The sequence below is a fragment of the Corvus kubaryi genome, unplaced genomic scaffold (assembly GCF_017639235.1).
Source record: "Corvus kubaryi isolate FWS band 111438036 unplaced genomic scaffold, C.kubaryi_AGA036_p1.0 36141, whole genome shotgun sequence".
Taxonomy (NCBI): Eukaryota; Metazoa; Chordata; class Aves; order Passeriformes; family Corvidae; genus Corvus; species Corvus kubaryi.
In genome coordinates this window covers 1-11303 of record NW_024580818.1, presented here as the reverse complement: position 1 = coordinate 11303, position 11303 = coordinate 1, and the positions used below count along the sequence as shown (strand labels likewise).

The following is an 11303-nucleotide window of genomic DNA, read 5'->3' as shown; positions in this document are numbered from 1 at the left end:
ACCTTTATACAGACAAAATCCAAAGAAATTCATGTTCATTGATCTTAAATGACATAATTCTTAGTATTCAATTTCCTATTGGTTATTGATCCCTTTGCCTTTGGTGTTAATTAGGTCCTCATTCTTTGAGTCTCTCATCAATCTTTTCCCAGACCAGGTGTCTCCAACTGCACCAGGGGTGGTTTGTTAATGTTCGTTTACCTCCCGCATCAAACCTCCTTAAAACCTAAAACCTCCCCTCTCACCACAAAGCTAACAAATCTCACTTATATTCCCTCTCAGAAGCCCCATCCCTGTCCAAAGATGAAATTTATCTATGTTGATGCTGTCCTCACTGCTGCCTGGACACTCTTCGCTGTATCACATGGCTTCAGCTGGCTTGTCCCACAGCCTAGCCATAATATTTGGGTGACCCTAGCAAAGACACTCAATCAAGACAATCTGTGCCTGTTCATGGGCAGTGTAGACAACCCACTCTCTACGTGTCTGGTAGGAATTCCTCTAGTAGCAGATGATTGGCCCATCACTAACCCAGAGCTCCTTTGCAGGTAAGAGTCCCAACCCGGTAGACACTTGGGATGAGTGGACAAAGATTCTGCCAAACGCTCGAGATGAACCCCAAGAACTGAATCTGCTGGGGTCCTCCAAAGCAACATATTGGGTCAAATTTTATTTTAGACAGCAAAGCCAACGTTGGCCAGGAATTGACCAGGCAAAAAACACATACAGAAGAGACATATCACCAATTAACAAAGCCTATAATAGTCAGGACTGGTGCAATTACACCAGTCACGTACTCTCTGTGTCCACTCTCCACCCAAAAGTGTTACCCCAGGGAGTGTTCCTTTGTGGTGACAGAGTATGGGCCGGGATTCCCTCACATCTCCAAGGAGGCCCCTGTAGCCTTGGCAAGCTTTCTACCCACACCCCAAATCTCCAATTATTACATAATTGGAGACAAACAAACATATCAACACGTCAAAAGAGATCCTTTGCTGAGTTTGACGAAAGCTGTGACAGACAGCCACATTTACAATTGGAATAAGGCTGAACAGGTCGCAGTTTCAGTGTTCACTCCTTGGTTAGCTGCACTCAAAGCCCTTGGGGATATCAGTCACCTAGGGTGCTGGCTAAGCAAACAGGCCAATGCAACGTCTGCCACCTTGAGTGAAAGATGAGGAGACTACCAGACACGCAACCCTACAGAATCGAGCAGCAATAGACTACCTACTGCTTGCCCACGGACATGGCTGCCAAGACTTTGAAGGGATGTGCTGCTTCAATATTTCTTCACACTCAATATCCATCCAGGTGAACATCCAGAGACTACAAGGACTAGTAAAAGACCTAAAAGTAGATAAGAGCCTAGACTGGGTCAATGACCTTTTTGGACGATGGGGAATAACGGGATGGATTGCATCTTTGATTAAGGGAGTTTTGTGGGTATTCATTGTAATTATTATCGTGTTACTTATGTTCTCATGCCTCCTACATTGCTGCAGAAAGGCTGCTGGGAATGCCTTTTTAATAAATACAGAAGGGGGAGTTGTGGGGTATGCCCAGCCCCCGCCCTGGAAGGATGTCTGCTGAGATAAGGAGAGTGCTTAACCTCCCAGCAGAACTCCGTTGGAAAGGCAGCTACTTTGCAGTTACGACAAGAAGAAGACAAACCCAGAATCCTCTGGGAGACCCTATGCAGATCCTTTGTAACCCCTTGGCCCTTACCTTCTGACACCCACCCCCTGTATCCCTATAAGAGCTAGCCCCCTGCCCCTGTGAGGGCAGAGCGAGCTTGTCCCTGGCCTCCCCTTCACCGGACTAATAAAGCTACCTTGTGCAGAACAGCTATATGGGCCTCTCGTCTCTCTCTCCCTGGTCTGGATTGGAGGCTGCCCTGCAGAGCTGAGCTCAAATCACAAGCTGACAATCACTAAAGAGCTGACAGCCTCTGCACGGGCCCTCCAGCTAGCAGCTGAGGGAAGACACTGGGCCTCGGGAAGACGATCTCTTTTGGGACCATCTCTCCAGACTGGTCACAGCTTCCTCGGTCGGAGCTACTGACCCCACACCAGCTGCCATACATGGGGGATGCAGAGATCCACCCACAGCCCCTGGAGATCCATGGGGATGCAGAGATCCACCCACAGCCCCTGGAGATCCACAGGGATGCAGAGATCCACCCACAGCCCCTGGAGATCCACAGGGATGCAGAGATCCACCCACAGCCCCTGGAGGAGGAACCCACACCAGAGCAGGGGGATGCCTGGGATGAGGCTGTGACCCTGTGGGAGACCCAAAAAGAGAGGGGCCCTGCTCCCAGGCTGGAGCAGCCTGTCCTTGGAGGACTGACCCTGTGGCAGAGTGACCCACGCTGCAGCAGTTTGAGGGCAACTGTTGCTCGTGAGATGGACTCACATTGGAGAAGTTCACGGAGAACAGTGCTCTGTGGGAGGGAGCCCATGGCGCAGCAGGGGACTGACTCCTCTTCCTGAGCAGCAGGAAAAGCCACGGCTGATGAACTGACCATAACCCCCATTCCCATCTCCTTGCACTGCTGGGGGAGGAGGTAGAGCTGGGAAGGAGGAAGGGTGGGGAGAAGGTGTTTTTTTTAAAGGCTTATTTTACTTCTCATTATCCTGCTCTGATTCTGTTAGTAATAAACTCACTTTATATTTCTAAGTCGAGCCTGTTTCACCCTTGAAGATCTTTGATGAGTGATCTCTTCTGGTCCTTATCTCAACCCATGAACCCTCTGTAAAATTTTCTCTCCTCTGTCCGGCTGCAGAGGGGAGTGAGTGAGCAGCTTCGGTGGGTTCCTGGTATCAAGAACTGCTCACATGGAACTGACCCCCGAAAGGAGCTGTGGTTCCGGACAGTGGACAGTGCGTGTGGATGAGGTACGGAGCGAGCAGGACTTTGGGGGGAATTCAGGGAGTCTCGTGGTGTAAAGGATACAGGAACTCGTGAGAAAACTGCTGAGGCGGTCGCATGCAAGGCGGATCACCCTGTGATAAAGGAATGCTTTCTTAGCAGTATCCCGCTGTTCAGTCGACCTCTGTGAATCAGAACGATATTTTACAGACCAGCCCAGATCATGTTGCAGGAGTTCTGCTTTCCCAGACCCTTCAGAGCTGCTGCAAAACGCCCTTTGCCACCACTGTACCCTGGGGTCCCTGGATCGCTGGCACTGGACTGCTGCTCCAGGCCCCATGGAATGTGTCCCGGAGAACCAGGCTCTTCCCTCTGATCCAGGTGCAGGAGGAATTGTAAGTCTGTGCTTCTGACAGAACACAGGTGTGTAAAAATGGCTGTTCTTGCCAGAATTATCCTCACCACATGGCTTCACACCGACTTGCTTGATATGAATGTGTTTTCAATATACAATGAAACAGGTATTGATATTCACTAATTCTCCATGTTTGGCTGTGAGGTTTATTACTAACACAGTATCATTAAATACACAAACTAAGGAGTTTTTGTTACTTTGCAGATGCAGTGAGCTTAGGTAGCAATAATGGCAGGAGTGGGAAAAGTGCCCAAAGAATATGAGGGAAAAGTGCCCAAAGAACATGATCCTGAGCCACTCCTGTGTACAATGAATTAATTGTAAAATTGTTTTCATTCCCTGATGAGCCTGTTCAGGGCAATGTGCACTCAGAACCCTGATCAGTGCATCGGTTGGGATGTTTTGCAGACACCAGCTATTTAATGAGTAGCTTGTGAGTGCAGCAGAAAAGAATAAACTTGATTTCTTACACTCTGGCATTAGGGAAAGCACTTTTTTAGATCTCAAGGTGTCTGGTTGAGCAGTGAAAGTGACCCTGAACCAGGAGCTTTCTTTTGTAGAAGCAAAGCATCACACGGACAGAACTTGACAGTGTTGTGCCTTTTGGTGATAAGGGATTGTGCCACAACAGCTGTCTATGACCTGCGGGGTTTGACATGGCAAGTGGAGATGGCTCCCTGTTCTTCACTCTGCCCTCAGTTGTAGCTTGTATTAAACACCAAAAACGGCCTCGTTTATCTGGAGGAGGAAGAGAAAGTTAATGGGATTATTTCTCATGAGCCTTGAGGCAGTAAAGGAAAATGAGGTTCATTCTTTTGCTGCAGTGCTGTGTGTGTTGGGATTTGGAGATTTATTTATTGTTATTGTGGTTACTATTATTTATTAGTATTATTTATTAGTGTTATACTTTTAAATCTTATACATTATTAATAATGGCTGGATGTCACTTCACTGGGAAGATTTCCTTCCTTCTCACAGTGGGATTGAGCTGTACAGTTACTTCCAAGTTGCCTGTGGATTCTAAAGATGGAAAGTCCCATTTATGGATGTTTTGGTGTGGTTTGGAGCTGGGAAAGGGTCTCATCCCCTCCCAGAGGTGCCCCAAGCCCACTCTGCTGCCACGGCTGCCTTCACGGCTGCCCTGCCCCGGAGACATGGCGGGACCCCCTCCTGCCAGGGCTGAGACTCCTCACAGCCCCTCACAGCCCCTCAATGCCCCTCACAGCCCCTCTATCATGGTATCCCGCAGTGGTAGGGAGGAGAAGATCCAGCAGGCAGGAATTGTGCAGCAAGATTCCTTTATTTAATTATTTTACAACTCTCTTAGAGACTTTTTTCTTCATAGTCTAATGGGACAAAGGATCAGCCACCCCTTGGGGTGATTGACTAAAATCCTAAAACATCCATTGTCAAAATATTTTTCTACTGTACTATAAACAAAGCTTTGCAAGGTCGCAGATGTTCATAGTTTATAGAACTCTACTAATATCTTCTGTGAGAGAGAAAAATATCTCACGGGACTGGAAAGAAGCAAGAGAAATTCTTGCTAGATGCATATTTGTATCCACACCCCTCATGGCCCCTCACTGCCCCTCACGGCCCCAGGCACGGGCTCCTCTCAAAGGAGAAGGGGTCGGGCCCTGCTTGTTCTCCTTTTATTTCGGGCACTTCACAGCGACGAGCAAAGAAAGGCTGAAATGGAGCCTTTCCCCAGCGTTTCCCTCGGGGTTAATGCCGAGGGCGAAGCTCTGTGCCGGCGCTGGCCCGAGCGCAAACATCCCTGCAGCCCCCGAGCCTTTGCTGTCCCCCGGGCCCGTTCCCTGTCCCCGAGTCCCGCCCGGCTCTGGCAGGAGCAGGAGCCGCAGCGCAGCGGGCGCCGGCCCGGCCGGGGCTCCCGGGCACGAGCAGCAGCAGCGCCGGCCCTTCCCGCCCGCTCCCGCCTCGGCTTCCCAAGGGCTTTTTCCAGGTGAATTCTGGAGCAGAGCAGCCATCACCCCCAAACAGCCCCGATTCCTCAGGGCCCGGCTGTGCTGCCCTGAGCCAGCCTTCAGAGAAAGGAAGGATCGGCTTCCAGCGCTGCTCTCAGCACCGTTTTACTCCCCCTGAGCTGACAGCACGGGGCTGTTGTTGCCTTCACCTTGGGAATTGGAGATCGCGGCTGCTCTTACCCCTCTTCTGGTTGCCACAGGAATTTTATCAGTAAAACTGCAATTGCCTCTTTCGATCGGTGCTACTCACGGTGATTTTGTGACAGTGAACTCAGTATTTTTGTTGCAGGCATCATGATTAGGAGATCTTGAAATGCTCACAAGTCCCTGGGCACCAATTGAGGAGAATTAAAGCCACACAGGCCTGATTCACAGCACTCAATCACAGCCCTGTTGCTGGTGCTGTTGAAATAGAATCAACTTACAGAGCCCATCACAGAAATCTCCTCTGGAGTGTCAAATACAACTAAAAAATCCCCCAGAACTGCTTGACTCGCTTCATGGCTTCCTCTGAGCAGCAGAAAATGGAGATGCCCAGAGGTGTTTGCAGCTGCTGCTGATGCCAGTTGGAGCCCAGCCTGCTGCAGAGTCCCAGCGGGAACCTGAGCCCAGCCCGGGGAGCTCCCACAGTGTCCTGGAGATTCTTTCTCTGAGTTCAGTCAGGGTCACATTCCCTAAACAAGTCCTGGTGCCACCTCCTGGTTTCTTAGGTTACAACAGCCACAATGAAAACCTCACCGATGGCACAACTGCCCAGCCCACAAGTAAAAGAAAGGACAAGTTGTAAAGTTCTCCAAACATTCGTCCTGCTTTGCTGCAAAAGTCCTGCTGCACTCACAGTGTGGGAAGCCAAGAGAAACTGCAGTTGGTGGCACATCTTGTGACAGGAGCTGCACCTCGTTCTCCAGGAAAGGTTCTTGAAAACAGCAGACAGGACTGTGGAGGAGATTCCTGGATAACTGAAACAGCTTTCCAGAAGTGAAATGAAAATAGAAAGAAACAATCCAAGATGTTTCCTCTCTTTATTTCTGTGCTCCGCTTTTCCATGTTGCACTGCTTCTCCATCCCATGAATTCCAAATGGATCTCACCTCTAAGATCTATGGCTTAGCCAGTTTTAGACACTGTGAAATACCATGAGCTGCACATAGTTTGCCTTCCCCTGTTTTTATTGGAAAGCAATGCTGGAGACGTAAGTGCAGTGCTTGGGTTGGGCACAAATTCTACAGGCAGGGAATGTGCTCTGACAGTGTCTGACCCTCAGCAGGGACAATGCACAGCAGTGTTGATGTGCTCCATTTCCATGGAACTATCGAAGGAGCAGTTGCTGAGGTCAGAAGCAATCGCAGCCACCACCCTGCTCCAAAGCCCCTTGGCAGGGCCCGGCTCCTGCCACGGCTCTGTGTGCCACGGACCGGCAGCGCTGGGTGCAGGGACCCCAGGGAGGGCACAGAAATGCCGGGGTGACAAATGCTGGGGGGACAGCGAGATGGGTGTGTGCAGCCGGCCAGGGCAGAGGAGCAGCAGCCTGCAGGACAGATGGCCAAGGGCTGGGCAGGGCTGGGCAGGGCCAGAGGCACCCAGGGCTTTGTCCCCTGGACTCTGGGACTGCCTCTGGAAGCCCCACAGAAGGAACTTTCCATTGAGGGGCTGCACTTTGGTTCTCCCTCACCCTCCCTGAAGAGGCTGGCCGGGGTTGCAGTTTTATGACATTTGTCCTTCCTCCCCCTCACATCCCACTGCCCCAAAACAGCCCTGAGCCACCCGGGAGGGACAGGCCCTGCTGTGCCAGGCCTGGGCTCAGGGCTGGGCCTTTCTGCTTCCTCCAACCAGTCCAGGGCTTTCTCAGCATTGCAGCTCCCTGCTCAGAGCCTTTAGCTCCCTGCAATCCTGGCAGAGCTCAAGGATCTGCTCTCACAAGTCCCTGGGGAGGCTTTGGCAGTCCCTGCCCTCAGTGGGACCCATTGGTGTTCCAAGGGACTTGGAGTTTTGCTTCTGACTCCTTGAGCAGCTTCTTCAGCCTTCTCTCAGTCCCTGAGGGTCCTGGACTCAGCCCCAAATCCACTGTGGGGCTCATTAAAATACAGAAAGCCTGAAGGAGCTCTTTCTCTTCCTTCAATTGTCTTCAAGTATTCAGGGCTTCTACAGCTCACTGGAGTCAGTTTGGAGTTCTGTTAAGGAGGAAGATTTCAAAGTGCACCTCGTGACTTTTTCTTGTTTTAATAAAGGAAGTTTTTAAAATTATTTTTCAGTTCAGAGAAGAGGTGATAGAAGCATTCTCCAATTAATTTGGATGCTGAATGTCTCCTTAGGAGGTCTGGGCATGTAGCAGAATGAGCTCTTTGAAGGCTGATACTGTTTGGACAACCTGCTCCTCACCCCCAACCTCACCGTGTCTGACATCGCCCACCTGGCACTGATATCTCTGTTCCCTGCATCAGAACCTTGTCCCTGAGCTCTGCAGCTGGCTGTCCCAGCCCACTGCACCATGTCCCACCTGCTCTCCTCAGGGCTCTGCCTGCACACAGGCCCCAGAGAAGTTTTCCTGTTTGTAAGGAAAGAATGGAAAAGCCTGAGCAGGTTTCCTAAACAACAAACCCCGTTCGCAACCGCATGCTCAGTACAGGCTGCCTGGAATGATGTCACCTTTCTACAAGGGACAGCATGACCAAACGTGATCTCTGTGAGCAGAATTCTCTGAGTCTTGCAGCAGAATTCTCTGTTCCCGTCCTTTGCCTTGATCTCTGCTGCAGGTGGAAGCTGCTGGTGCCATTCTCATCTTTAACCCCTCCTTGGGATGCAGACAGATGTGCCCAGGTGTATCAGGCAGGGGTTGCTCAGTGTTTATGCAAAGCTATTGTGCTCCTCACAGAACCAAGGAGATCTTTGTGACACCGTGGAACCTCCTGGAACCAAGGGCTCATTGTTTCACAGAGGAGCCTCATGGAACCAGAGGGGCCATTGTGACACTGCACAACCAGCAGAGCTGCTGGACCTTGTCACCTGTCACCTGCCCCTGCCCGCGGGAGGCACAGCAGAACCAGCAACCTGGGAGCCTCAGGAATGCCCCTCTGGGATCCATGGCACACACTCCAAGGGTCTGGAGTTCCAGGTTCCAGCAAGGAAAAGATGTTCCTGCCCTTGAAGGCAAAGCTCTTGAGAAGGGGTCGAAAGCCAAGTGGAGCAAGATCTTACAGTGACATTTCACTGCCAGCCGTCGTAACTTCACCCATGGTTGTCGTAGCTCATGGACTGGGAACAAAATCAGGGGAGGGTCTTTGGCTGGGAGCTGCCCTGGCTAAAGAGAGACACTGTGAGAGAAACAGAGCGGGCAAAGAAAGGCAGAAGAGAAAGGAGGACACAAACACAGTCAGCTGAGAAGGTGGCAGTCTGAAAACAGAACTGGAACGGACTGAAAATGAATGGGACAGAAGTCAGTCATTCTGAAAGTTTTATTTACTATCAAAACACCACCCACAGAGCCAGCCCTACACAATCCTGATCCCACCCCTCCAAATCTGGATCCCAGTCACCTTTCAACCCCATCTCACCCTGGAGGCTGTAGAATCGAGTAATTTTGGCATGGGACTGAGTTTTTTTGAGGTGGGAACAAGCCATTTTGAGGTGGGATTGAGCCCTTTTGGGGTAGGATTGAATTGTTTTCAGTGGGATTGAGTCATTTTGAGGTGATCCCTCTTGGCTTTTGGAGTGCAAAGAGATGGAGAACACTGCCCAAAATCCCCCAAGAACCCACAAATACTCCAGAATATGTCCCCAAACCCTAAATTCCCCCTCAAATACCTGTGAAATGGTGGGACTTCAAACATCTGTGATCAATTTCTTTCTTTTTAGTCCTATTTTGGGTGTTTTTAAGTGATGAGGATGAATCAGAAGACAATTAGGGCCAAAATAAAAGGATAACCAGCCAGGGGTCTTCCCAATATGGATCACAGGGAATGTGGGCCACCAGGGCTTTTCCCAGTGTGGCTCCTCCAAAAAGGGATGGGGTTGGAGCAGGGCACGAAGCTCTTCCCACAGTCGGGGCACTTGCAGGGCTTCCCTTACTGGTGCCTCCGTTGGTGTCTGGTCAAGGTAGAGGTGTGGGTGAAGCTCTTCCCACATTCCTCACACTCGTAGGGCTTCTCCCTGGTGTGGATGCGCCGGTGGATGATGAGGCCAGAGTTTTGCTTGAAGCCCTTCCCGCAGTCAGGGCAGCGGAAGGGCCTCTCCTCTGTGTGAATCTGGTGGTGCAGGAAGAGACTGGAGGGGGTCTGAAACCTCTTCCCACACTCGGAACACTCGTAGGGCTTCTCCCCAGTGTGGATCTTTTTATGGACGGTCAGGTTGCCGCGCTGGCTGAAGCTCTTCCCACATTCCAAGCACTTGTATGGCTTTTCCCCAGTGTGGATGTTCTGGTGGAAGATCAGGTTGGTGCTCTGGCTGAAGCTCTTCCCACACTCCTCACACTCGTAGGGGCGTTCCCCAGTGTGGATCATCTGGTGGCGGATGAGGTGGAAGCTCCGGCTGAAGCTCATCCCACATTCCTCACACTCGTAGGGTCTCTCCCCAGTGTGGATGCGCCGGTGTCTGACAAGGTGGGAGTTTTGTGTGAAGCCCTTCCTGCAGTCGGGGCAGCGGAAGGGCCTCTCCTCTGTGTGAATCCGCTGGTGCAGGAGGAGACTGGAACTGGTCTGAAACCTCTTCCCACACTCGGAACACTCGTGGGGCCTCTCTCCCGTGTGGATCATCTGGTGGCGGAGCAGGGTGGAGTTGTCTCTGAAGCCCTTCCCGCATTCCCCACACTCATAGGGCCGTTCCCCAGTATGGATCATGTGGTGGCGGATCAGGGTGGAGCTGCATCTGAAGCCCTTCCCACACTCCCCACACTCATAGGGCCGTTCCCCAGTGTGGATCATCTGGTGGCGGAGCAGGGTGGAGCTGTGGCTGAAGCTCTTCCCACATTCCCCACACTCGTAGGGCTTCTCCCCAGCGTGAAGCTGCTCGTGAACCACCAGATCTGAGCTCCGGCTCGATCTGCAGCCACCTTCCTGGCACAGGGTGGGTCTTTCCTCCTCAGAGCACCCTGGGCTGGGTTTGCAGCCCCTCCTCCTGTGGCATCTCCGGGCATTTTCCTCCCCATTGGATTCCTGTGCCAGGGAGCTGCTCAAAACGGCCTCTTCCACCAGGTTCTGCTGCAGGGATTTGTCCTCCCTGGGCTCCATCCTCAGCTCCTTGTCTGGGGAAGGAGAGGATGGGATTTGCCTCCGTGCCACAGGGAAGGGCAAGGAGATCCCCCCAGTCCGTCCCAGCAGGACGGTGTCGGCAGCGGGGTTGTCCTGCAGCCGGGGGCAATGCTGGGCTGGGAGATGGAGCAGGAGAGAGGGAAAAGGGGCAGTGACTTCCTCCTCACCTGCCTGGGTGTCCCGGGGCATCTTCCTCTTCCTCGCAGCCTCCTCCTATATCTGGCCAAGGCTTGGGAATGGGAAATCCTTGTTTGGGGGAAAACAAGGGATGAGCACGTTGAGTTTGAAGGTTTCTCTGCCCAAGTCCCTCTCTAGAAGTCACCAGGCATTGTGTGTCCATAAAAATCTGCTCTGAAAAAGCCTCCCAGGAGTTCCCTGTCTCTGCCCTCCTCTTTGGTGTTCGGGGTTTCCCCCTGTCCCAGCTGCTGGGGGTCACGCTTGTATTGGGAGTCCCCCTGTCTACTTGGTCCCCGCCCTCCCCAGGCTGCTGGGAGTCCCAGGAATCCACAAAGCTCCCCCCGCTTCCGTCTCCCCACTTAGGAATACTGGGGGTGATGGGCTCCAAGGAGTCCCCCCTGCCCCTCTCCAGGCTGTTGAGGGTCCTGTGAATCGCGGCGCTCCCCCCTCTCTGGGCTCCCCACTTTGGGGTCCTGGGGGTCACAGGGCTCTGCTCCTCCAGACTGCCTCTGCCAGCAGCCACCACTGGGACCCCCCAATGTCCCCCCAAGGGGCATTTTCTGCTCAGCTTTGGAGTTCTTCATTCTCCAAACATCCCCCTGCAAAAAAA

General features: G+C 52.2%; 1 protein-coding gene across 1 annotated transcript; it reads right to left on the bottom strand.

Moving 5' to 3' along the window:
* Nucleotides 1–8707: 8707 nt before the first annotated feature.
* On the bottom strand, nt 8708–10991 carry LOC121660465 (zinc finger protein OZF-like). The gene is made up of 2 exons (XM_042019829.1): nt 10684–10991; nt 8708–10509 (listed from the first exon to the last, which is right to left on the bottom strand). The coding sequence occupies exons 1-2, from the start codon at nt 10703–10705 to the stop codon at nt 9335–9337; spliced, it is 1197 nt and encodes a 398-aa protein (XP_041875763.1). The 5' UTR covers nt 10706–10991; the 3' UTR covers nt 8708–9334.
* Between the last annotated feature and the right edge of the window lie 312 nt (nt 10992–11303).

Coding starts and splice junctions, on each gene's coding strand:
- LOC121660465 (XM_042019829.1), bottom strand. CDS start 10,705: ATGCCCCGGGACACCCAGGCAG. Junction 10,510..10,683: donor GCCCCGGGACACCCAGGCAG/GTGAGGAGGAAG, acceptor CTCCTTCCCCAG/ACAAGGAGCTGAGGATGGAG.